The sequence below is a fragment of the Thermothelomyces thermophilus genome, chromosome 2, assembly GCF_000226095.1.
Source record: "Thermothelomyces thermophilus ATCC 42464 chromosome 2, complete sequence".
Classification (NCBI taxonomy): Eukaryota; Fungi; Ascomycota; class Sordariomycetes; order Sordariales; family Chaetomiaceae; genus Thermothelomyces; species Thermothelomyces thermophilus.
In genome coordinates this window covers 142,410-165,364 of record NC_016473.1, presented here as the reverse complement: position 1 = coordinate 165,364, position 22,955 = coordinate 142,410, and the positions used below count along the sequence as shown (strand labels likewise).

Sequence of the window (22,955 nt, the reverse complement as noted above, 5' to 3'; positions counted from 1 at the left end):
CGGGGGTTTTGGCCCTACCTATTGGGAGACAGGTAGTGGTACTGAAGTAATTAGTCAGCACTAACCACCGGGTAGTACCCTGTCAACTCTGTTCTCCACCCTAGAATGTTTAGGTCTTCTAGGCCAGGGTTAGGGTATGATTCCACTTGCTGTCCTGGATAACGCCGAAGTTGCTCCTGACAATGATCATATATACTACGCTCACAAGATGATCATTGCCTATGTCGTCATGCTACATCGATGCTCGCTCTAACTCATTTTAGCGAATGCAGCCAAGACATGATGTGCCTGTTGGGCGTTCTAATGACCCAGCCACCAGCCCCAAACCCTTGTTAACAGCGGTCATGCGGAGTTCGGTCAGCTGCCCTGCTTCGAGGCAGCGAAGAACCTGGAAAGAACATAGTATTAAAACACGGTGACCCGAGGCCTATAATCTCTAGCAGGGGACTGTAACAAGTATTGTTTTAAAGTTCTGCAGCTCGAGCATCCTCTCAGATACCGAAACCATAGCCTTGTGCGCCATGCGCTAGCATACTCCGACCCGTTCAGGAGCGAAGTCTAATAATCTTGACGATGCCTTTCACGTCCCAACGAACCTCGTCATCTCTGCTTGAGGAGCACACGCGGAAAAATGGAAAGTTCAGCGACGCCGAGTCGTCTTTAGCTAGCATATCGACAAACCAAGCACGGGCGTCTCGCAAGGAGCACAAACTCACCCATCTACTCTCATGTCTGGGATCCAGTAACCCCCTTCCTGCGCCCATCGCGGCCGACGATGTGGTGTGGCTCATGGACAATGTCGCGTTCTGGGACCGCGGGGGACACTGGGAGGCTGAGTTCGTGGCCGCAGTGTTCGACCAGCAGGCGTCGGCCAAGGTGGTGGACATCGTGGGCGACATTGCCAGCAAGGTCGGCCTGGCAAGGGGAGGTGACGAGGAGAGGACGATGGAGCGCCGCATCTCCCCGTTCGTCATGGAGATCCTCCAGGGCAGGCAGATCAAGGTGAGGTTCAACGGCCCGACCCTGCTGAAGCTCGGCCCGGGCGGTAGAAATGGCATCAGCAGCGACATCAGGAGGGTTCCGGAGCCGTCCACCGGGCCTGTTGCCAAGTCGACGGCGGACGTGCCCTCGGGGGTAACCGGGGTACTCGAGATGAAGACGGTATATGCGGAACCTGAGGGGTGGGCAGTAATCTCAGGTATGACAATCTCAGGCTCTCGGGCCCGCGCGCTCTGTAGCTGACAGGCATGGCCTGCTCCAGACATTGACGACACAATCAAAATCACGCAGACGAGCGACCCGGTCAGGATTCTTAGGTCAACTTTTGTGGTGAGCCTCTGCTGTCCCGGGGATTGGGGAACCCGAGCGGCGAACTCGCCATCCTGCTAATCAACTAACCGTCCCAAGTCAAAACCGACGCCTGTCCCTGGTATGCCGGAGCTCTACTCGAGTATCAACCGGCTTCTGGCCCCCTCGGCGCTCTTTTTTTATCTGTCGGCATCCCCATACAACCTATACCCGTTCCTTCGTGGCTTCCGAGACACTTACTACCCGCATGGGCAACTGATCCTCCGGGACTCGAATTGGATGACCATATCCGGGCTCCTATCCAGCCTGACGTTGGGGACCGAGAAGTACAAGATCGATAGGATCAAGAAGATACAGCGCTGGCTGCCGCGCCGCAAGGTGATTTGCATTGGAGATTCGACCCAGAGCGACCCCGAGGCATACGGTAAGTCAGGCTTCATTTCGTAGGACACGAGCCTGTCCCGGCTGACCAACATACCAAACCCCAGGCGAAGCTTGCAGGGCATTTCCACAGTGGATCAAGTTGGTCCTGATACGAAAGGTGACCGACGTGGCCGCTGTTGGCATCAGAGAGAAGAACGAGCCGGAGCGGTTTGAGAGGGCCTTTGATGGGGTACCTAGGTGAGTATGCACCTGAGAACAGCGTTGACAACGGATTCTTTTGAATAGCATCACTCCGAACTGACATACGACACAGGAGACTGTGGCATGTATTCGAGGACCCAGAAGAGTGTTGGGACTTGATCCAGCAAACCGTGGCAAAGTACTAAGATGGCGGCAACAGTGTTTTTCCTTTTTTTTTTTTTTTTTTTTTTTTTTTTTTTTTTTGCGGGGAATCTTTTTGACGGCACCCTAGGTGTTGGGGAGGTAGGCGTATTTAGCTAACACTAAGGGGGGTTTAAGGAAGGGGGGGGTTTGTATAGCTATAGTCTTGTATTTGAATCCGGGGAGTTTCTGAGTTGACATGAAGCATGCGGATGTATTGCGGCTAGGCGTTATGAGGCTGTTCGGGAGAATTGGGCCAGACACGAGACGAGCTGGAGATGAATAGTTACCTAGTTAGCGTCGACAGGAAGACCGGAGTGTGAGTATGGTGTATTATTATTAATCTCCGTGAGGGCTTGCTCATGATCTTCTTTGATTTGGTATGAAGATGTTGTTGCAGTGTTGGCCCAACAAAGCAGTTCACCAGTGCTAAAATCCACTGCCCTTTAAACCCCAGACGCCTGAGGTACTCAACTGGGGGTCAATATTCCTCGACGGTGGTCTGACACATGAAGATCTTGAAGCCTCCCACTGAGTTTATCCAATTCAACATGTCGAGCTTGGCCAACCAACCTCGAGCAGAGCAACCAGGAGCATTATTCATTAGGCAATCTCAGACTTGGCACCCCCATTAATTAATACCCCAAGCGGCATTGATTGCTGCGCGGAGCTCGGGTGGGCGATGTCCCCGAGGGTTGCCCCAAGGCGGCTCCAGACACCTGCTAGCTGCAGATGACGCCCAGATTCTCCTGCGGGGCTTATTGCCCATCTGACAGACAGAGTCGATTTACCTCTGTAACATTTGTTGATTTATGGTTTGGCGCTTCTTCCACTATTTAACCCTTGTGTGTCGATGTACAAGCCACCTGGCGAGTGGAAGAGCAAAATCATGGGATGTAGTTGCTGACTTAGCACACCCGACTCATCACTTGCCCCGATGTTTTGCCGGACACGATCCTATTTACGTTCCTAGACCGTCGCTATCTCTATACCTTGCTTATACCTACCGCTCGTTTATAAAATACGTTAGTTAAAGAAAGTAAAGGAAACGGAAAAGAAAAAGGGGATTAGGGTTTATAATAGTAGAATCATGATGTGGCTAGGTTCCGGTCCAAAGAGACTACTCCTCGTTCCATCTGCTCTCAGGGCAATTACCCACAAGCGTCTTCGGATTCGGATGGTATCAACCTCCTGTTCTTGCCAATTCGGGAAACCCCCTAAGGAGTTCAGCTATAGACCGTTTGATCCTTCCTCTGTACTTATCGATGAATGCCCTCGTTCTCTCCGCGACAAAGAAAGCTTAGTTAGTGAGCACCTTCTCTTTCCACCAAATGAGGCTCGTCAGATGGCCATTCTTGTTTCCGTTTTTGGGACGTGCCTACGTTAAACATTAGGCATCGACCTGACCTAAGCTTGGAGGAAGTGCGGACAGCAATACGGCCCCTTCCCAATGGGCAGAGCCAGTTTTGGCCGCTGTTACAGATAAACCTCTGTCGAATGTGTGTCACTTCTCTGTTCTCTTTATTTTCTCTGCGAACGACAAAATGACTTCTAGTAAGTCTGCTATTTCCTCCACCCTTTGAACAGCCTGACTATTCTTTCACTGTTCTCTCGCCACTCGCCGTCCAAGGACGCCGTGTTCGCTTCGTTGCTACCAGCCCTGACAGCTCCAGTCTTCGTTTGATGACTGCGGATGGCGGCCTGCGGAGCACCGCCCACCACCCTCGAGCACTAGAGCTCTGAATCCTGCTTATGGTCTTGTCCCACAACTCCCCAACCCCCTTTTGAAGCACCACTGAAAGTTCCAACGTTCCCCGGTCTCGCAGGGGACAGAGCAAGTCCCGTTCTGGCCTCCATCTCAACACGCGTACCGGAGGAGGACCCTCGGGGCACTTACCAGTGTCTCACGGCACTTGACTCCACGCTTAAGGCTTCACAGCTCGTGAGGGCACTACACACCCTAGGCGTGACACCCGCATCCCTGTACCGCCTTCGTGCGATCTTGCCCGCCACCAAAATCGCCCTTGGCTGCTCCATTCGCCCCCCCTTCCTCGCTGTCCCGTTGATTTCCTCATCAGTGTCGTTGACGTTTTGTCGTCGCAAGATGGACGGAAACCTGGAGGTGCTCAAGTTCCAAGTTGGAAGTTATTGATCAGTCCTCGCCCCACTCACCATGTGCTACTTTTCGCGTTCCCCGTTTTTAATACTGCCCCGTGATTGGCATGGGAGCAAGATACTGGCTAACCTGTTGCTTCAATAGCTACACTTCTCATTGGCCTCGCGGCCAACACGATCACGATGGTGGGGTGGGGCTACGGCCTGCCCCTGGCGGCAGGGGCGTACGCGGTTGTTGCGTGGGTGGCCAAGCTGGTGCGCCTGCTGTGGCGGCAGCTGCCGCAAGTGCCGGAGTCGCGGCGGCAGCAGCTGCAGAATTCGGTGGTGTGGCGGAAGGTGGGGAACGCGGGGGGGGCGTTGGGTGGGCTGGTGGGCGGTTTGTGCCCTGCCCCGGGCAAGGTGCGTAGGCACCTCGCCCGAGGCATTAGTGGGGTGTTGAGAGTGGCGGCGTTGGCGGCCGACGAGGTGGAGCGGACGGGGAAGGAGTGGAAGGGGGCTGTGACCGGGGCTCGGGCTCGCGTGAGGGTCTGGGGCGACCTGGAGGAGACGCCGCGGGCACCAGCGCCGCTGGCAGCGGTGGTATCGGATGCGGCTGGGGGGGGCCGGGAGGCCGAGGAGGCGGGACCGGCGGCGGCGGCGGCGGTATCGGCTGCGGCTGGGGGGGGCCGGGAGGCCGAGGAGGCGGGACCGGCGGCGGCGGCGGCGGTATCGGCTGCGGCTGGGGTGGGCCGGGAGGCCGAGGAGGCGGCACCGGCGGCGGCGGCGGCGGTATCGGCTGCGGCTGGGGGGGGGGCCGGGAGGCCGAGGAGGCGGCACCGGCGGCGGCGGCGGCGGCGGAGGACTGGGCGGGGATGCAGGCCAGATGGGCGGTGGCGGCGGAGGTGGCGGCGGAGGTAGCGGCGGAGGAGGCCGAGTGGGCGGCGGTGGCAGACGCCAGGGAGGCCGGGTGGGCGGCGGTGGAGTGAGTTGAAATATCTTTATCCCCTTGCAATGTTTTCCCCCCCTTGCTTTTTTGCCTTTGAATGAATGTTCTTATCCCATCCGAGCCTCTCACGTCACCGTCGTGGATGGGTGTTCCTCATCGGATTTAGTCACCGATGAGCTAAGAAGAGGCATGCCCAGCACCTTCCGAGGGCAAAGGTATGCTCGACCCAAACCCTTCTACTACACAGGTGGCGTTGACTGACACCAACCCAACTGCAACATCTTAGATCCTCACTGGTTGCTGTCTGTTCCAGTCACTTGGCGTTGCGCTGCTCCCATCTCGACCAGAATTCGCAAGACCAAAAAGCCATTCCACTTCTCTCATGCCGCTCTCAGACCGACCATCGGCGCCGAATCCGAACACAGTATCGCCATCTAATGCCAAAAGCCAATCCTGCGGCTGGCAATCACACACAACTTGAGAAACGGGGATCTCTCTCTCTTCTTCTCCCTTCCCCCACCAGAGGTTGCCGGCGCCTCTTCATTCACCATCCCAATGCCCGACCTGTTCTGCGCTTCTCCCACCGCTGTGAGCTCCGTTGCCCTGACTTCGACTCTGAATCGCAATTGAGACAATTCAAGCAACGCCTGTGATCCTTGGCATCATGCCTCTTAACAGGGGCGGCCCCCCGCCATCTGCTGATGGTGGGAGGAAGTATTGGGGAGGATAGTGTTGTCGTCCACCGCCGCAGCTGCCGCCATTTTAGTTCATTACACTCTTATGTACATCTAGCCAATGCAAGGATTTTTTACCAGCACAGCTGGGATCAAGATCTCCCTCCCCTCTGCTTTCCCATCGCAGACCTTCGAGAAGTTTCAGATCCTCGTGACCTTTCTCTCTGTCCTCAGGCCCTTGTTGGGACGGGACCTGGCCGAACAATCTCCGCCACATTGGTGGCTTGGGCATCTTGGGAGGCGCGAGCTGGCAAGGGACCTGGCCGAACAATCTCCGCCACATTGGTGGCTTGGGCATCTTGGGAGGCGCGAGCTGGCAACCGTACTTGGCCGCAAGATCTTGTGCGATCAAGAGCATCTGTTCCCGAAGCTTTCGGTCTCGAACAAATCTCGGAATGAGGAGGTGGACATCAAGCGATAGCTTGCGTTCCAGTCGATCTGTTCCCCTGGTAGGGACCTCGGCGATCATCTCCTGTAGGACCCCCGTGTATCCTGTCCACCCTTCCTTGCGGTCCTCGGCGTCAACCGGCTTTCGATGAAGGCAGTAGTAGTAGATCATGGTAGCAACGTCCCATACTGGCAATCTTAGCCCAATATAATGTGCCCAGTCACTCGTGGCTTCGGCAATGAGGCCCCATGACTTGTCGTTTGGGAGACCTTGTCGCCATCTCCAAACCCGCGCGATTCCCACAAGAAAGTCAGAGAAAATTTCGAACTCAGACCATGCGTGAAGAAACCAAGTGCTTGGGAGAAGCATTGGTCCGAATATTGACCCGCAGATTGGACGAGCCGGAAACCCATAGTCGATAACGAGCATGTGCTCAAACAGGCGCCGAAGCTGCAACGTGTACTGAGGCAAGTACACGGACGGAAGTTCCAACGCGTACCCGGGCTCGAACGGCCCCATCACGGCTTGAGGGTGCACAGTGCCGGTGCCCGCCGGCGTTGGCACAAGCTCCTCGGCCCGAGGCTGGCCACTCGTCCATTCCATTGCGTATATTATGGCGCCGACGGCTTCAAAGACCGTGTGCATCGGAACCGGCAGATCTTGTTTGGCTCGGCCGCGCCGCCGCGACTCGAGGAGAGTGTCGGCTGACTGCTCTCCGCAGGCACGGATGGTGGCATGCATCTTTCTCGCTACCCGGTCCAGGGTCTGGCGCGCGCGGCAGTCCTTCAAAATCCCCACCTCTTCTTCCTTGTCGGACACGACTGGGCGCATGGTCGGTTGAGTTGGCTTCCATAGTAACGACGTGTTGAATGGGAAACACATGAAATGCTTGAGCCGCTGGAGGTCGGCATCGGTGGGGTTGACATCGTGAGAACCCGCCTTTTCTGCCAGCACGAGCTTGCGGCGCGGCGCGGCGGCGGCGGCGGCGGCGGCGGATGTGGCCCTCGAGTCCTCGGCGAGGGCAAAGGTGAGGTGGGCGCCGCAATTGGGGCAATTTAGAGACATGGTTGGCAATAATCTCGGCCTTTCCGCGTTTGTTTGACGAGCGAGGGCGTGGAAGAGATGAGAAGGCGGAAGCGCAACTTAGTCTTGCGAAGGACTTAGGGGAGGGAGAGGGACGCCGAAGAGAGGTGGATTGGGACTTGACGGAGACTGAGGTATCGAAGTACTAGGTAATTAGATAGTAATTACTGTAGCTGGTCTTCAATTCAGACGAAGTCGGGGCATGTACTCTCCCGGGCCGGTCATGACATGATCAAGCATCATAAACGGTTATAATATGACGTGGCGTCCAGGAGGGGCTTAGTTCTGGAGATAAAAATTAGCGGAGACCTGTAGGACGAGACGTATGTATGTACGATTACCCATCTTCTGTTGGTTCCGGCGTTGAGGTAATGCAAAGTGCGATGCCAGTGGGGTTGCTCCAGACACAATTGCGTCAGTTGGGCTGGGTGCCGTTCTGTCTGCAAAAGGCGGAGGGAGGGGCGGCCCGAGGAGGCTTGCAGCCGCCGGAACGTTGGGACGATCTGGCACCCATCGCTTAGGTAACCAATCAGGCAGCGCAATTGGAAGGCGCAATGACTGGGCATTAGGAGCACTTGTTATTATCCAATCTGTAATTTAGAACCATTTTGGCCGCGTTCCAGATCATGATTGTGATGGTAAAGGCTTTTGGTGTGCCTTTTTTTTTTTTTTTTTTGTTGTTAGCAGGGAGCCAGGTAACTCAACCACCGCTAGAGGAGGGCAGCAAACGCGTTTACATGGCTGAGAAGAAAATTCGTAACGCGTTGGTCACATGGGGATGTTAGAACCACCCCCACGATAGCTTTGTTTTGCTGAGTCAGCAACTTACCCCATAATGAAAAGTGAACTCGCGAGTCCAGAAACATGTCTTCGCCCTCCCGGCAAAAGCGACAGCTTCTGGTCTTTGTTGTTGTTCAAAGGATGCGGTTTCTTGTCCTCGAAGCTACTAGTTACGGACCCTTCTGAGCAGACAAAGAACTTTTATGGGCAAAATTTTCTGCAGAGAACTGGAAACCATTCTCAAGAGGAAACAGGGAAGTCACGACGGGAGATTGGGCCGGCCATTCGACAGTTCATAGACATACCTTACCTAACAGCCCCCCTCGGTCCGATATCATGCAAATTGACAATGACGCGGATGCAAGATTCGCGGCGACAACGCAGAGCTTCTTGACCTGGTTCCAGTCGCTTCCAGGGGCCACCTTCCGCTCCGACCTCATCGCCATCGAAGACCTGCGATCGCGGAACGCCGGGCGAGGAATCGGTAGGACAGCCCAGCCCAAGACACTCTCATCTTCCTGCAGCTATTGTTGACTGGCCGGTAAACTTTTTAGTCGCTAGAACAGACATTGCGGCGGACACGGTGCTCTTTACCATCCCCCGCAGCTCCATCATCTGTACCGCAACATCGGCCCTCAAGAATGAGATCCCCGGTATCTTTGATCTCGAGGGCGACGAGGATGGGAACTCCGACTCTGGAGGCGAGGACGGCACCTCCTCGTCGCAGGACTCGTGGACCCTGTTAATCCTGATCCTGATCTACGAGTATCTCCAGGGGGATGCTTCGCAATGGAAGCCGTATCTGGACGTGCTGCCCTCGGCGTTCGACACGCCCATGTTCTGGTCGCCCACCGAGTTGGCCGAGCTGCAAGCCAGCGCGCTCGTCACCAAGGTCGGCAGGGAGGAGGCAGACCGGATGATCAGGTCCAAGATTCTCCCCGTGATACGAGGCCACGACCATGTCTTCTTCCCCCATGGCCGCCAGAGACTTGACGACGATCAGCTGTTCGAGCTGGCTCACCGCATGGGGAGCGCGATCATGGCCTACGCTTTCGATCTCGAGAAGGATGACGACGCCAACGAGGAGGCAAGCGAGCAGGACGAGTGGGTCGACGACAGGGAGGGCAGGACGATGCTGGGCATGGTGCCTATGGCCGACATGCTCAACGCCGATGCCGAGTTCAACGCGTACATCAACCATGGCGCAGACTCCCTCACGGCGACCGCGCTGCGCACCATCAAGGCCGGCGAGGAAATCCTGAATTATTACGGCCCCCTCCCCAACGGCGAGCTTCTGCGCCGCTACGGCTATGTCACGCCCAAACATGCCCGTTACGACGTGGTCGAGCTGCCGTGGGACCTCATCGAGGCGGGGCTGAGGGAGCGCGTTGGGGATCGCATGAGCCCAGCAGACTGGGAGCAAGTGAACAAGCTCACCCGGTCAGACGACGATTTTGAGGAGAGCTTTGTGCTGGAGCGCTCGAGCGAGGACCCCGATTCCACGGGGCAGCTGGAGGGCGACGCTACCTTTACAGGCCTGCCGGACGAACTGAGCGATCAGTTCAAGACGTTCCTCAAGGCCACCAAGACGGTCGGCCACGTCGACCTCGTGTCAGATAAGGATACCCGCAAGGTGGTCTTTTTGCAGGTTGTCTTCGACGCGCTGCGGGCTAGGGAGCGGCAATATGCCACATCCCTCGAAGATGACCAGTCTCTCGTGGATGCAGGCCAGTTGACGGAACGGCAAAGGATGGGAGTGTGGGTAAGAATGGGCGAGAAACAGCTTCTGCGGGAAGCCCAGACGTGGGTTCAACACCAGATGGGCGGATTGCAGGATAGGGTTTCAGATGATCTGCGACAAGACGATGGCCCGGCTGCTAAGAGGCGGCGAACTTGAATAATCCGCTTGTATTGCTACGAATGCCAAGCTGATGCCTAGCGAAGGCATATGTCCCTGCATGCGCAATTTGTGTATTTGCCTACTGCAAGAATGGCTCGGGCACACGGCCAACTTACTAGTACCCGGTGATTTATTCAAATCTAACCGTCAGCGGAGTCGGCTTTCCTGGCGAAGGACGGCATGATCTGCGGCGTGGTATATGGCTCCACGGAGGGTTAACACCCAGAATGATCGTCAAATAAGCGCCGCAGCAGAGTTACACCACCCACCGGACAAGAGGGGACCGTAACAGTTATTCAGCTCCCGGCAGGATCGCCGCCCAAGCCGCCTGAGCGTCTTCCAGGAAACATGGCAGATTGATCGACCAGAAAGTGGCACCAGACTCAGTGGTCCCCTGTCCCCTTTTTCCTTTTCCGCACTAGGCTGGAGCCAAGAACATTCACCTTTGGAGCGGGCTCGAACGCAGGCCCGGTCGGTTCTCCTGTGGTGGGGGCCGATGATCGGCCAGCATCTGCTTCCACAGATGTTGACACGTTCTTCCTTCTGACCAACCCAGTCAGGTTGGTCACGGTGCCGCTGACGGTATCGAAAGCGGCTCCCCTGACTTGTGGCGGAGTTGCGATGCTCGCTTTACCTACAATGTCCCCTTCCGCACCATCTCCGATGCCAACCTCGTTAAGCCATCGCCGAGTGCTTCCGACAGCTTTGTCGAGCGTTGAAAAATCTAAGTGAAGAAGCAGCTCGACGATGCGTTTGTACTCTGCCTCTCTCACCAGCTTATCCCCGCGGGCTTCAGGTGGCCAGTAATAATAGGCGGTTCTCGTCGGACGGGAGGCGAGGGAACTGCGCACTTGTGTCTTTACCTTGGGTGCGCGCGGAACAACTGGGCCAGAAAGCCGTCTTTTAGTCTTTCTCTTCACCGCCTTGGACGATCGCGAATCGGGCGCAGTTGGAGGCGCTGGCGCCCTGAGTGAACTCGGTTGCGGCGTGTTGGAGGACACCTCGACTTCCTGCCGCGGCGGTGTTGTGGACACCGCGTGTGATGGCGAAGAATCAGAAGAGCCGTTATTAGTGGTTGTGAGGTCAGCCGTTGTAGGGGTAGTCTTATGAGAGTTCGGCAGCGGCGACGACGGTTGGATTGGATCGAAGACCAACCAAATGAACCCGGTCAATCTCCCGCTGGAGCATTCCTGACGGAACGACATCATCTCCCAGAACTGGTCCAAGGACTTGACGCTTCTCCACTCGCCAATCTCCTTTTTCTGTTTGGATACCTCCTCGTCCAGCTCGTCGCGGAATCGGGATTTGGGATCGTCCGGATAGCCAGGGATGAGACACCGTGGTGGAACGCGATCAAGCTCGCGACTGTAGTGTGAAATCTGTTCCAGGGGGTGACCAATCACCCAGTTACTTGAGCTCGCCGTGGTTCGCGGGATGAAGGCTCGTGTTTCCAAGTGCTCCAGTCCAGGAACAAGCAAATAGCCCCTGGTGCTGGTCCAAGGCCCATTGCTCAAACCCTCCATGAGCGGGTTTAGGACCTTGCACCACCAACGGACGAGACCCCGGTCATCCAAGACATGCTTTCCTTTGTTTCGGACGCTCCCGGGAAAGAGATACTGCGCCTGCGCTCGAGCGAACAGGTTGACGACAGACTGTACGTGGCTGCGCCGCCGGTGGTCGAGGAGGTATGCGAGAAACGTGGCACATACTTGGCGGATCGGAGAAGGAGCGCCTTCAGGAAGGTCGAGGAGATGGAGATAGCCAGTCGAGTCGGCCTTGGACACGAAGAGAATGGTCTGATATGCGGTGGTGAAGATGAAGACCTCGAGAGCGAAGACCAATGCCTGCTTCCTGGTTTCTGTCTGCTCCTTGCCTCGGTTCGCGTCTGGAGAGGGCCGCTTAGAGGACGCGACTGCAATGTCCCGAGAACATATTGATACGGCAAGGAAGTGGCTCTCCTTGTACGTCTTTTCTGGTCGTTGGCCGGGCGGGGCCGCGCAGAGCGGCTCTGCACGTGTGGGGGGAGTCGATATGTGGTGAATGTCGAATTTGTGGCCTTGGGGGAGCACTGCTGCGAGCCTTTCGCGCAGGGAGCCCGCGCCAGCAGCGCCCGTGCTGCTCGCGGAACGTTTCGGGGCCGCGGCCATAGTAGAAAAAATTCACGATGATCGAATGCGAGGCAGCATGCACAACCAGCGCGGCTGGTTATCATGGAGACGCGCTGTGACGCGAAAGATCAAGAAAGTGGAGCTGGAAGCGAGAGGACCAGTGGAGACCGCTGCGCTGAAAAGTCAGTTGCAAGCGCCAGGTCCGCCACGAAGAGAGCAAGGCGCCAAGGTTCTAGTTAGTGAAATTACGAGCTGTAACGAAATTTGTCACGAATCAGGTATTGAGCTCGAGGGCCGGGCATGCAAGGCTCCGTGCCGCGTATGTATGGAATACTGTAAGGACGTTACCGAAGTAGCCTTTGGCAGCTGGCAAGCCAGCCGCAAAAAATGATCCCCAGAAGACCGACATCAAGTTCTGGGCTTCAGCGCTTTCCCAACCCTGGGATCTCTGCCTCTTCGTCCACTCCTGCGCCCAATGGTTTTCAACACGTCTCGTTCGGCCGTTACGGCAACTTGCGGAGCCCTCCGCCGATGCAGCGCCGTCACGGAGTCGGTCGCGCGGCAGCTCGGGCAACCGGCGCGGCAACTGTCGACGTCTGCATCGCGCAGCAGCGACGAAGTCCTTGAGACGCCCGCCGAGCAGCGAGAACGGCCACGATGGTCTTACACGCCAGAGCGCATGAAGGGCCCGGGCTTTTCGATCAACGTGGTCAAGGATCCCAGGCGGACGGTCTGGCACAACAACGATGACCCGGCCAAACTCGATGCCATGTACAACCGCCTGTTGGGGTCGAAGGGGGATAGGATGTTGCCGGACGAGATCAAATGGCTTGCCATCACACACAAGAGCTTCGACCAGGGGAGACGAGGGTTCAACACGAGGCTGGCCTACTTCGGTGCGTTCCCGACCGTTCGCCGGTTGCCTGAGCGTTCGAGTGCCGGGGTGCGCACGAGTAACAACAAACGCTGACCGTATCTTATGCAGGGCGGTTGATCGTCTCTCTTGAGACTACACGGCACATCATGGTCACTCCTGCTCCCGCCCAAGACTCGCCGACCCAGGACTCGTTCGGTCGCGAACCTTTCCAGCACAGTGCTCTCGCGAACGTCGACAAGCTCAGCTCAAAGCAACCGATGGACGTGGTGTCGAAAGAGAAGCTCGCGAAATTGGCAATCGAAGTTGGGCTGCCAGAAGTTGTTAGGTGGAAGCCGAGAATGGTACGTGATCCCGCGCACATTCGGAACTACACGGCCGCAGACTGACCGCGAATCCGCCCCCGTTTAGCCCGAGAACCTCGAAGCATCTGGCCTGACCGCAGTACTAAACACTGCCCTCTTCGCTATTATTGGTGCCATCTCCTTACAACACGGTGCTGGGGTCGCGCAGCAGGTGGTCCGGGAGAAGATCCTGAGGAGGCTAGGAGCATGAGCGCGGCCCGCGGCCCGCGGCGTAATGATAAAGAGAAAACCCTGTATATCTTTGTACCATATTTGGGGGAAATAGAGAGGCTGGCCCGGTTTTCTTGATTGCAGTTCCGTGGTGACATTGATGCCGAAGGGGGGGAGAACGGAATCAGTGCATCTGGGCTTGATGGTTATTTCAAGGAAACCCAATTCGTCATGTGCTAACCTAGGCTTCAGAGCGTGCAAAGACACTTACTTGTACGCTCTGCTCTTTGCGGAGCTGGCCGTCCGCTGACGACAGAAGACGCAGATACGGAGTCGGGACACAACGAGGTAGTACATGTCGACACCGCCAAGAAAAGACACCCGGGGTGATACAACCATGGAAGAAGGGATACTTACGGCGTACGGCAATGTTGAAAACAGAGAAGGAAAGAAACAAGCAAGGAAAGAAAACAAGAAAATGAGAGTCAAAGGCGCCCGGGGGGCGATGTGCAGCTTCTCACCACCCTCCCTGGAAGTAGATATCTGCCAGCTTCATCGGCCCTTTGCCGACAACCATCCAACCATCCTTGACACGAAACTGCCTGCCTCTCCCCATCCTGAAGTCCCGGTAAAAACCTCCGTCGACATCGACCTCTTTGAGCACACAGAGCCCGCGCCAGTCGCTTGGGGGCAAAGGCTTGGCATACGTGAAGAGGATGAACTCCTCGATATCAGCCAAGGCCTTGCGGGCAAACATTTCGAGGGCGGCCGCGCCAACGTCGTGTGTCCAGAAGGCGACGCTCATGGCCAGTCTTCGCAGCCCCTTCCCGTAAGCGGCGCGAGGGCTCCAGGTGCGGGGCCTGTCGAGCCGGCGAAAATCATCCAGCAGTTTCATGATATGCACGTATTGCAGGTCACCGAGCAGCACGACCGTGTCCTGCTCCAGGTTCAGGTACAGGACCCTGTCGCTGTCCTGCAGGAGGTCGCCGGCCCGCTCGAGCGCCGACGTCCGCGGGGGCGGCGCAAACAGGGGCAGTGCGACGGTATAGTGCTCCAGGGCGGCCGCGCGGGCCTCGATGTTGACGGACAGGGCGGCGGGATTGCAAGACTGCGACTGCCACTTGGGCGCGTCGTATTTTACATAGTCGGCGTAGTGGCTGCGTTTGGCGTGCAACACGACAGTTCGAGGCAGGAAGGACATATGCCTGGTTGGAGCGCATTCCTGTCAGCCCCGACCCCGCGGACCAACTGAAGGCAGCACGCAGGCTGTTACAGTGACACCTCCCGCCCCCCTCGGGAGGTATGGTGGGGCCCCAGATGTTCTGTGAAGCCGACTCACCATATCTTGAGACGCAGCTCGGCCGGGAGCAGAGGAAAATACGCAAATGTGCTGCATGGCTCGGTTTTGTTACGAGCTTCGGGTTCCGGTTCCGGTTCGGGTTCAGGATGTGTTTCGACTGTAGCAGGCCGTTCGGCCGGCGAGGCTGGGGGAGACGACACTTCGCTCACCGTGACCGTCACGGGGACTGCAGAGGCGGAATTGTCGGGACCCGCTGTTTTGTGCAGCCGTGGACTAGTAGGCTGAGATTCGGCATCGACGTGAAACTGGGCAACCTGCGATAGCACGGTGGCCGCCTTCTCATCCGGTGCCATCGCCGTTCCCGGCGATTTCGGGGTCCAAGACAGAGCGGACTCCAAGAAATGCAATTATGTATCAGGTGTCAGTGAGCTGAAATGAGGACGGCGGGGACCATGACTTCTGCACAAGGACGGAGCGAGCCAAATTAGAACTATCTACACCGAAGTCCTGCCCGGCATAGAAAGGGTAGGGACTTGTACAGTACGGGGCAGTCAACAGAAAAGAAATAGGGCGTCGCCAGCCTATCTTACCTACCTAACTAGTGCGAGTTGTTGCTAGGAACCGAAGAGCCGGGCTCGAGATGCGGTTTCCCCGGGTACGGGAGCACGCAGGAGTGGGGGCAGCTAAAGGCCATCCGTACCTAATTACCTACCTGTACGTCAGTTATCAAGGTCAGGTCCTGCTTAAAAAAGCCTCTCGCCATCTGCAAGGGTGGGTCCGAAAGCGCCTGCCCTCCTGCGCCCTTGCCTTTGCAGACCGACCCTACAACTTTAACCATTGCCACATCCCGCTTCCACCATCCAATTTTGGTCGCACAAGGTGAGATTTTTGGTCGGGGTTCCGTTCAACCTGGCCCGGTGGCCGACGTTGCACCATGCAGGACCAGTACGGATGATATGATTTGTACATACATGTATGTACATATATACCTGTCGTGCTGAATGTCAGTTGGCCAAGCAATTAATAAAGCACAACGGAGCCTTCCACCACCACCTTACCATTGAAATCTACACTACCCTTTTACTTTGGGTGGATTTATTACATAGGCACCTTAAGGCCGAGTACTGCTGCAAGACGGGGCTTCCTCAACTTACAAGTACCTGAAATTCGCTCTGCCCGCGCAGCCGACCCAACCAACCTGAAAGTCCCCACCACGCGTGTTTTACGACCCTCATCCAGCGCCCGTCCACGGTCACGCCAGCCGTCTCACTTTCATCATCATGCCATCGACTGGTTTGGCCGTCACCTGTTGTGTCTTGGAGCCGGTCAGCACACACACACACACACACACGCCGTTTTCTCGCGCCTCCATCCCGGCAAGTTAAAGTACGTACGTTGTACAACTCCGGCTTGGTTTTATACTGCCCCTTCTCGTCCAGGATCGGCCGCCCTGCCTCCTCAAGATCGAGCTCCCCCAGCCCGACCTTGACAAAGTCATACCGCCTCGCCACGAGGGCCACAATGACTCGCGCCTCGATGGTGGCCAGGTCCTGCCCGATGCAGTTGCGGGGGCCTCGTTCGAACGGCCGCCACGCCCCCGGCGGGAACTTCCTGCCCGCCGCCTCGTTCTGTTCTGCGTCGGCGCTCCCGATGCTCTTGTCGCCCAGCCACCGCTCCGGGACGAAGTCGTCGGCCGTGTCCCCGTAGACCGTCCCATCTCGCTGGATGATGGTGGCGCAGTTGTAAATGATGGCGCCGTCGAGGCAAAAGCTCTGCCCATCGGGAGTGCGGACGGTAAAGCCGGTCCCCGGGGGGGCCATGCGCGCCGTCCCGGCCGGCGGTCTCAGCCGAAGGACCTCCTTGATGACCGAGTTGATGTACGGCATCTTGTTGATCAGCTCCTCCCCGTTCGGGGCCATGAGCTTCTCCCGCACGGCTCCCGGGTCCGGGTCCGGGCCGAAGACGGCATCAAGCTCGCCGCGCACGGCCTTGAGCACGTGGGGAGACCGAGACAGCTCGTAGAAGAGCCACGCCAGCAAGATGCCGGTGGTGTCGTGGCCGGCGAACAGAAACGTCTTGAGCTGATCTCGCGTCTCGGCGAGGAGCTCTCTGCTCAGCTCGCTGCTTCCCTGCAGGCTAAGGCTGAGGATGTCGCGGGGCTTTCCTTTGCCGGCTTCTCCTCCTTCCTGTTGCTGCTTTCGCTGCTGCTGCTGCTGCTGCTGCTCGGCGTGCTTCTGCCGGATCATGTCCTCGAGGCGCCTGTCAATCTGCTTGCTGAGCTTGTAGCGGCGCCACTCCCGCCTCGGATACATCCACCACGGGAACCGGCTGTCCTCGGTACCGTACATGTTGAGGAGCCGGTCGTACAGCTTGATGAACTCGCCCTGGCCCGAGGACTCGGACTGCTGTGCGTCGAAGTCGACGTCCATGGTGATGGCGCCGATGATGTCAAACGTCAGGTTAATGGTGAGCTTGTTGAGGGGAAACTCTCTACCCGAGCGAGCGTAGCGCTCCAACTGGTCTACAAAGATCATGGTCTTATCGCAGATGCACCCGAGAAGCGTCATCAGGTGCTGGGGGGCGAAACCGGGGTTGAAGCGCTTCCGTAGTTGCTTCCAGTCCTCGCTCTGGAGTGGTTGCCGATCAGCGACCGACGGCCACGGGACGAGCGGAAGGGATGACGGGCAAGAGTTAAATTCAAAATACTCACCTGCCTGAGCAGGATGGACTCTGGACCGATCACCCGTACCAGGTCCCACATCGTGGGAGACTTAGGCGTTCTCCAGGGGAATAGCTTGCTCACGCGCGAAACCTGCTCGGCTATTTCATGGCTGTTGATGACAACCATCGGATAACTGACGGGGCGAAGATCAAGGTACATGAGTGGCGGACTTCCGAGGTCTTTGGCGATTTGCGCAAACACGGCATCTATCGGCATCTCCGTCAATCAGCCCTCAAAAGTCCATGGTACTCAATTACTGATTACTTCAGCACACTCTCGGCTTGGCCAAGGGCGACTTACCGATATGAATCTTTGGCTTGGCCCGGAGGGTGTATTCGTGAATGACCTGCAGGTGACCCCAGAGAAGAGAGGGCTTCAGCTGGGGGAAATTGGCCCACTGTCTGAAGCGGCGATGCCATAGCGTTGCGGCAAGGTAAGTGGCCAGGAGCGGGAGGGCAAGGAGCACGAGATTCGCAACCATGATGGTGGATGGAATTTGAAGTAAGGTATATTAATAGCCACCTGAGGTATGACCGTGGTCTCGCCCAGGATCAGTTAATGGAACGGAAGACAATTGGGAAACCTCCTTTAGGCCTAAACCTTCGAGTTGAGTGAAGGGAAGACGGCAGCTCGACAGACGCGCGACCGCCGTCATGCGGCTGCGATGATAGTACGCCAAGCTCGGGGAGGGGGGTGGAAGGGAACTTTCAAGAGAGCACGGGAACGAGGACTTGTCTCTGCAGGGAACTTGAGAGGTCAAACGCTACACAGTAGATTCAGAGTGGAGCCACGGTCGTAGCAGTGCCAAGAATTACTCCGTCCTTTCACCATCGCGGCTGGGAAGCCCGTAGGAAGTAATTACGGATACGGAATAACTATAGAAAACATACGTCCTTGCATGCACTTGTAAAATGCACCCAATTGCATAGGGTATGTAAGGTACTACATTTGCGTATATAAAAACATGTTATAAAATAGCCCAAGTAGCTCCATCCACACGGTACTCACAGGCTTCGCCGCCGATGTATGTACATACATACATACATACAGTACCGTGTTAGGCTTTAGGCGTTGAACGTGGGGGTAAGAGCGCTAGCGCGGTTCTTACCGCCAGTGATATTTTTTGCACAGGACGCGCGTAATTACCGCTCTGAGTTGTGATTCCTGGACCGCGGATAGATAGACATGTAGGAAATTGTCCGAGTTTTTGGTGAATACGCAGTAATCAGAGTAAACACTGGGTCTAGGCTCCCCTCCCTCTACGGGATAATTACCATACAAACTAATACAGTAGTGTATAAAGTAGGGAGCTACCAAGCTTCTCTGTGCGCATTTAGTTCCGAACTCAGGTGCTCACAGGAGGCAATGTTAGCTGTGGATATATACGGATGCACAAGCACACAATGCATCCAGAACCCTCAGACCCTGTTTTCGCTGGCGTGGCAGAGTCCCGGTCCAAGGTAAGCCCCGGCATCATCCCCAGATCACTTGGTGCGTGTCGTTCATGTGCATTCCCTCCCGTGGCATTCCAACCTACGCAGACTGGGTACCAAGCATTCTCGCATCGTCCCCTCGCGCCTCCACGCCAATGGTTAATTAAGTACTCAATGGCGAGCTGTTCTTTACCGAACCAGGCAGGTGTTCTCGGGTAATCAGCTTGGGCGTCAAAATAGATAGGCAGAAACAGAAGCGGGAATAGATCAAGTTGAAAGGCAAAAGCCAGAAATTTATCGATAAAAAGCAGGTGAAACTGAATACGGGTCTAGGATGCTGGTCGTAGTTGCCGTTAATGAACGACGCCCCAAATACCAATTGCTAGGCAGGCGATGCTCGAGCATAGATGGCCCCAGGAAAGGATGGAGTCAAGGTGGAATTGAAATGCCTTTCTTTGAATGAAAATATATATGTTAATGTGCGCCCAGACTGACCAATCTAGCTAAAGAAAAAAGATGAGATACCGAAATCCCGTGTCCCCTACTCGTAAAAACAGCTCCATTACCCCGATGCAAACGCTTTCCCAGAAAAAAAAAAAAAAAGATACCGTCGAAACCCAAATTTCTAAACTCCGACCTTCCTAGGTAGTTAGCTGACTCTACCAGTTAATCCCCCCGGTGCTAGTGTCGCAAGCGGAGTACGGACACGGGAAGAGAGGGAAGGAGAATCAGATGAGCGAGTCGGCAATCCACCCTTGTGCGTCGCCTCGGTCTACTCGGCTCGAGCCTTTAGCATCGGGCCCCGGACCGCTCCTGGACCGGCAGCGAAGGTTGGCACTGCAGAGTTGCCCCTTTCACAAGGGCCTCCCGCCTTCTCTAATCCCTTTTCCCGACTCCGCGCCCGAATCCTCCCCTTCCCCCATTCTCCCTTCCCATCACCCCCCGGTCGCGTGGAACGCTCGGGAAGGAAGGAAGGTGGGAGGAAGGCGAGGGGATTTTAGGATTAGTGGCCGTAGTAGTCATAGGTGTAGCGGCGGGTGGCCTGGCTCGCGCCGCGGCGGCTGCCGACAGAGCTGATACTCTCGCTCGGGGCGATGCTGCGGTCGTCGAGGGGTTCGCCGCAGTGTCTCCCCATCTCCTCAATCACCTCCCAGTCGCCCGGGTTGGGCTGACTCCTCGCCGTGATGTCGGAGGAGCTGGCGGCGCGGGCGGGGCTTCTGAAGGTGGCCGCATCGCGGGGCGGGCTGGGGCAGTAGTTGGAGGGGGCGATGCTCCCGCTATAGCCAGAGGCGAGGCTCGGGGGCGGCGCGCGCGACCCGCTCCCGTCAGATCGGTCGTCCGGCTCGAACCTGATGGAGCCCTGTTTCACCGTCATCCAGACACCGGCGGGCAGCCTCATGCGGCCGTTGCCCCTGCGTCCCTGGAGAAACGTGTCCTCGGACAAGAAGTTGACCTCCTTGCAGTCGAAGTAGTCGAACACGCGATCGTAGCCCACGGCCGGAAACACGCGTTCGTTGTGGTACGTGGCATACCTCTTCTCGGATTTGGGGTTGCCCAGAAAGCACCATTCCTGACGCCCATACGTTAGAAGCCGAAGACCACCAGGAGTCCGAGACTATGTGAAGCTCTGATCATTGTTTTATCGCACTTACAAGGTCGCGTGTGGTAACCATGTTGATTTGGTGTGGAACGGGTTGTCAATCCACTAGGATATTCTCTAAGAGTGTTTATTTTTCAGGAAGGCGGCAACGACGACGTTGGCGATGGTGATGATGATGACGATTTCTTGTTTGCGATGAAGAGTGGGTGTGAGAAGACCATGATCGCATTCCGAAGGAGAAGAAGCCCATCTATATAATAACCACAAATTCCTTGCTTGTCCCCATGCCCGGAGACGTGGGGAGGCATCTTTGCCAACAGCAGAGAGTCAAAGGGGGGCATCGCGCAATCCAGCCCTACAGAATATGCGTCAGAACCAATCAATCCGTGACCACCTCTGGGGAATAGTTTGGAGCCCGACAACGCTGCCCGAGGCGGGTCCAGCACCCCCTGACCCGGGGCCACTTGGCAGGGGGCAACGTGCCGTCCGGGCGTGACGTGGCGGCCCCAGTTACACCGACGACCCCCGGCCTGCTGGCGGAGCAATACCTACACTGCACACACTGCGGACTCGCGCCTCACTCTCGGTGGATTCCGGGCCAAGACCGACTCACCACTACAGCAGAGCGACAAAGCGCGGCGACAACCCATTGGGCGCTTTGGGCTCAACCGTGACTCTGGGGCATCGTGGCGGTCAGCTGATCGAACCATGAGCGTTGGGTCGTCTGCAAACGTGGAAAGGGGGGGGAATATGGGCGGAGGGGTGCGCGCAACATGCCAACTCGAGGGCATTGTTGCAGAGGAGCAGCTGTCGGAGAATGGCCAGGGTTTGACGTAATTAGGCAAGGTACGAAATATGCAGCATCAGCCTGAGAAGCCCTGGTGCTCTTGGGCTCTAGTTGCTCCTTTTGCCTCGACTTCCACTGTTGCGTTGGCTGACAGGACCGCTCCACAACAGATCGAGCTGCGACCTGCATGTCAACCACGGATCTGAGAATGATTGTTCCTCTCGACAAGGCCCCTCTCCCTTTCCCCATTTTATGTTTTTCCCCATCTATTGCCCGTTTTCGTTTTGTTCGCTGTTTATTTATTTATTTATTATTTATTTTTCTTTCTTAGGGAGATGGAGGGGGAGAAGAGAAGGTCTGCAGCTGTCAGAAACGGCTCAGCGGCTCCTTCGCTCCGCCGCCGCGCTCGCCACCAGTGCTCCTTCTAGACGTGTTCCTCTCGCTGCTGAGGATCAGGTTCACGTGGTTGCTGAGGGCGACCAAGTCTCCATGCTCGTCCAGTACAACCACTTCGAGGTCGAACCGGCCGTCCTTGATCTGTTTCGAGTGTATCCGCAGCTGCAGCCATTCCAGGCCCTCGTCCGGCAGCGGCTTCTTCACTTCCAGGTTGAGGACCACGGTGGGGTACCATAGCCTCACATCAGGGGCAAGGGGCAGGCTTTCGCCCCGGCGGCGCCGCTCCTCGGCTTCCGATCTGGTCGGCCTCTGGGCTTCGACCACGTATGGCCAGCAGTCGGCGACGTAACCCAATGACGCGGCCGTGAAGTTTTCCCCCGAGGCGAGCCGGATCCACTTGTAAATTACCAAGCTGGCTGGCTGCCCGCCCCGGGGGTCGTAGTACACGCAGTTCCGGAGACACCGCGCGTAGCTCAGGGGGTCGTTGACCGGCAGCTCGAGTCGGGTCCAGTGCTTATCGCGGTCCTCCCGGAGGGCGGCAAGATCCGGCCGCGGCGGGGCGGCCTCTGTGGGGGGCTGCAGAGAAAAAGCCGTGGGCAGAGAGATGCCCCTTTGCTTGCGCAAGTCTGTCATGGTCAAGTACACGGCGACCTCCTTTCGCGTCGACCCCGCGGTGATCCACGGCGCCTCGGGCAACAGGGCCTGCTGGTACAGGGTGGCATGGAGGGTCGACAAGTTCGTGCCAAGCTTGACGTCCTCGATGACAATCAGAGCCGGGCCCGTTTCGGTGCGGTTCAAATATTGAAAATGGGCGTTCAGCACATCCTTTTGGCCCCTTCGCTCGAGATGGAGGCTCGCGGCCCGAAGGAGGCAGGAGGCCACATACCCTCCGTTGGGAACTGAATGAGGCACGAGTCAATGATCAGCTAAGTAATTAACGAAGGGGTCCCGGGCCTTTGAAAGGCACAGGGTGAACCACTCTCACCAGTTCCTATGCAGTACGAGTCGATAAGCTCGACTCTGTAAACATGTGAATCGAGACGCTCGACTTTCGTCGCCTTTGAGAACGGGACAAGGTCCATGACTAGTACCAAGAGATCGTGGGAATGATATATTGTAATAATAAGTTGACAATTTTTTTGCTTTTGCTAAGGTACAGCAAGTGCCCCCTTCTCGGTCTCGGGATGTTTGGTTGTTGTATCTTCAAAAGGTAGGGCACTTA

General features: G+C 56.8%; 11 protein-coding genes across 11 annotated transcripts; 4 read left to right on the top strand and 7 right to left on the bottom strand.

Annotated features, from left to right (window-relative positions):
- Nucleotides 1–573: 573 nt before the first annotated feature.
- Nucleotides 574–1,933, top strand: MYCTH_2059134 (uncharacterized protein; the record flags this gene model as incomplete). The annotated part of the gene is made up of 4 exons (XM_003661027.1): nt 574–1,198; nt 1,262–1,329; nt 1,408–1,732; nt 1,797–1,933. The coding sequence occupies 4 exons, from the start codon at nt 574–576 to the stop codon at nt 1,931–1,933; spliced, it is 1,155 nt and encodes a 384-aa protein (XP_003661075.1).
- Nucleotides 1,934–4,371: 2,438 nt separating this feature from the next.
- MYCTH_2108417 (uncharacterized protein) lies at nt 4,372–5,153 on the top strand (the record flags this gene model as incomplete). Its single annotated transcript, XM_003661026.1, has 2 exons — nt 4,372–4,587; nt 4,617–5,153. The coding sequence occupies 2 exons, from the start codon at nt 4,372–4,374 to the stop codon at nt 5,151–5,153; spliced, it is 753 nt and encodes a 250-aa protein (XP_003661074.1).
- Nucleotides 5,154–5,516: 363 nt separating this feature from the next.
- MYCTH_2300059 (uncharacterized protein) lies at nt 5,517–7,428 on the bottom strand. Its single transcript, XM_003661025.1, has one exon. The coding sequence runs from the start codon at nt 7,298–7,300 to the stop codon at nt 5,876–5,878; it is 1,425 nt and encodes a 474-aa protein (XP_003661073.1). The 5' UTR covers nt 7,301–7,428; the 3' UTR covers nt 5,517–5,875.
- A 923-nt stretch (nt 7,429–8,351) lies between these two features.
- MYCTH_2300057 (uncharacterized protein) lies at nt 8,352–10,188 on the top strand. Its single transcript, XM_003661024.1, has 2 exons — nt 8,352–8,582; nt 8,653–10,188. Exons 1-2 carry the CDS (start codon nt 8,435–8,437, stop codon nt 9,993–9,995), a joined length of 1,491 nt encoding a protein of 496 aa, XP_003661072.1. The 5' UTR covers nt 8,352–8,434; the 3' UTR covers nt 9,996–10,188.
- On the bottom strand, nt 10,189–12,227 carry MYCTH_2300056 (uncharacterized protein). The gene has a single exon (XM_003661023.1). The coding sequence runs from the start codon at nt 12,143–12,145 to the stop codon at nt 10,382–10,384; it is 1,764 nt and encodes a 587-aa protein (XP_003661071.1). The 5' UTR covers nt 12,146–12,227; the 3' UTR covers nt 10,189–10,381.
- Nucleotides 12,228–12,483: 256 nt separating this feature from the next.
- MYCTH_2300054 (uncharacterized protein) lies at nt 12,484–13,693 on the top strand. The gene is made up of 3 exons (XM_003661022.1): nt 12,484–13,002; nt 13,092–13,324; nt 13,392–13,693. The coding sequence occupies exons 1-3, from the start codon at nt 12,582–12,584 to the stop codon at nt 13,533–13,535; spliced, it is 798 nt and encodes a 265-aa protein (XP_003661070.1). The 5' UTR covers nt 12,484–12,581; the 3' UTR covers nt 13,536–13,693.
- Nucleotides 13,694–14,800, bottom strand: MYCTH_2300052 (uncharacterized protein). Its single transcript, XM_003661021.1, has one exon. The coding sequence runs from the start codon at nt 14,694–14,696 to the stop codon at nt 14,013–14,015; it is 684 nt and encodes a 227-aa protein (XP_003661069.1). The 5' UTR covers nt 14,697–14,800; the 3' UTR covers nt 13,694–14,012.
- Nucleotides 14,801–14,819: 19 nt separating this feature from the next.
- On the bottom strand, nt 14,820–15,379 carry MYCTH_2300050 (uncharacterized protein). Its single transcript, XM_003661020.1, has one exon. It carries the CDS (start codon nt 15,146–15,148, stop codon nt 14,831–14,833), a length of 318 nt encoding a protein of 105 aa, XP_003661068.1. The 5' UTR covers nt 15,149–15,379; the 3' UTR covers nt 14,820–14,830.
- A 376-nt stretch (nt 15,380–15,755) lies between these two features.
- MYCTH_2300049 (uncharacterized protein) lies at nt 15,756–18,255 on the bottom strand. The gene is made up of 4 exons (XM_003661019.1): nt 17,818–18,255; nt 17,506–17,723; nt 16,190–17,422; nt 15,756–16,110 (listed from the first exon to the last, which is right to left on the bottom strand). Exons 1-4 carry the CDS (start codon nt 17,996–17,998, stop codon nt 16,048–16,050), a joined length of 1,695 nt encoding a protein of 564 aa, XP_003661067.1. The 5' UTR covers nt 17,999–18,255; the 3' UTR covers nt 15,756–16,047.
- Nucleotides 18,256–19,373: 1,118 nt separating this feature from the next.
- Nucleotides 19,374–20,809, bottom strand: MYCTH_2300047 (uncharacterized protein). The gene is made up of 2 exons (XM_003661018.1): nt 20,603–20,809; nt 19,374–20,520 (listed from the first exon to the last, which is right to left on the bottom strand). Exons 1-2 carry the CDS (start codon nt 20,621–20,623, stop codon nt 19,954–19,956), a joined length of 588 nt encoding a protein of 195 aa, XP_003661066.1. The 5' UTR covers nt 20,624–20,809; the 3' UTR covers nt 19,374–19,953.
- Nucleotides 20,810–21,400: 591 nt separating this feature from the next.
- Nucleotides 21,401–22,718, bottom strand: MYCTH_2300046 (uncharacterized protein). Its single transcript, XM_003661017.1, has one exon. It carries the CDS (start codon nt 22,364–22,366, stop codon nt 21,704–21,706), a length of 663 nt encoding a protein of 220 aa, XP_003661065.1. The 5' UTR covers nt 22,367–22,718; the 3' UTR covers nt 21,401–21,703.
- Between the last annotated feature and the right edge of the window lie 237 nt (nt 22,719–22,955).

Excerpts from the sequence above, each read along its gene's own strand:
- MYCTH_2300052 (XM_003661021.1), bottom strand. The coding sequence starts at position 14,696 with ATGTCCTTCCTGCCTCGAACTGTCGTGTTGCACGCCAAACGCAGCCAC.
- MYCTH_2300056 (XM_003661023.1), bottom strand. The coding sequence starts at position 12,145 with ATGGCCGCGGCCCCGAAACGTTCCGCGAGCAGCACGGGCGCTGCTGGC.
- MYCTH_2300047 (XM_003661018.1), bottom strand. The coding sequence starts at position 20,623 with ATGGTTACCACACGCGACCTT. Across the intron at positions 20,521-20,602 it reads TGGTTACCACACGCGACCTT|GAATGGTGCTTTCTGGGCAA; the intron begins GTAAGTGCGATA and ends TATGGGCGTCAG.
- MYCTH_2300049 (XM_003661019.1), bottom strand. The coding sequence starts at position 17,998 with ATGGTTGCGAATCTCGTGCTCCTTGCCCTCCCGCTCCTGGCCACTTAC. Across the intron at positions 17,423-17,505 it reads AGTCCATCCTGCTCAGGCAG|AGCGAGGACTGGAAGCAACT; the intron begins GTGAGTATTTTG and ends CAACCACTCCAG. Across the intron at positions 16,111-16,189 it reads CCAAGCCGGAGTTGTACAAC|ACACAACAGGTGACGGCCAA; the intron begins GTACGTACTTTA and ends ACCGGCTCCAAG.
- MYCTH_2300050 (XM_003661020.1), bottom strand. The coding sequence starts at position 15,148 with ATGGCACCGGATGAGAAGGCGGCCACCGTGCTATCGCAGGTTGCCCAG.
- MYCTH_2300059 (XM_003661025.1), bottom strand. The coding sequence starts at position 7,300 with ATGTCTCTAAATTGCCCCAATTGCGGCGCCCACCTCACCTTTGCCCTC.
- MYCTH_2300054 (XM_003661022.1), top strand. The coding sequence starts at position 12,582 with ATGGTTTTCAACACGTCTCGTTCGGCCGTTACGGCAACTTGCGGAGCC. Across the intron at positions 13,003-13,091 it reads CACGAGGCTGGCCTACTTCG|GGCGGTTGATCGTCTCTCTT; the intron begins GTGCGTTCCCGA and ends TATCTTATGCAG. Across the intron at positions 13,325-13,391 it reads TTAGGTGGAAGCCGAGAATG|CCCGAGAACCTCGAAGCATC; the intron begins GTACGTGATCCC and ends GCCCCCGTTTAG.
- MYCTH_2300057 (XM_003661024.1), top strand. The coding sequence starts at position 8,435 with ATGCAAATTGACAATGACGCGGATGCAAGATTCGCGGCGACAACGCAG. Across the intron at positions 8,583-8,652 it reads GAACGCCGGGCGAGGAATCG|TCGCTAGAACAGACATTGCG; the intron begins GTAGGACAGCCC and ends TAAACTTTTTAG.
- MYCTH_2300046 (XM_003661017.1), bottom strand. The coding sequence starts at position 22,366 with ATGACAGACTTGCGCAAGCAAAGGGGCATCTCTCTGCCCACGGCTTTT.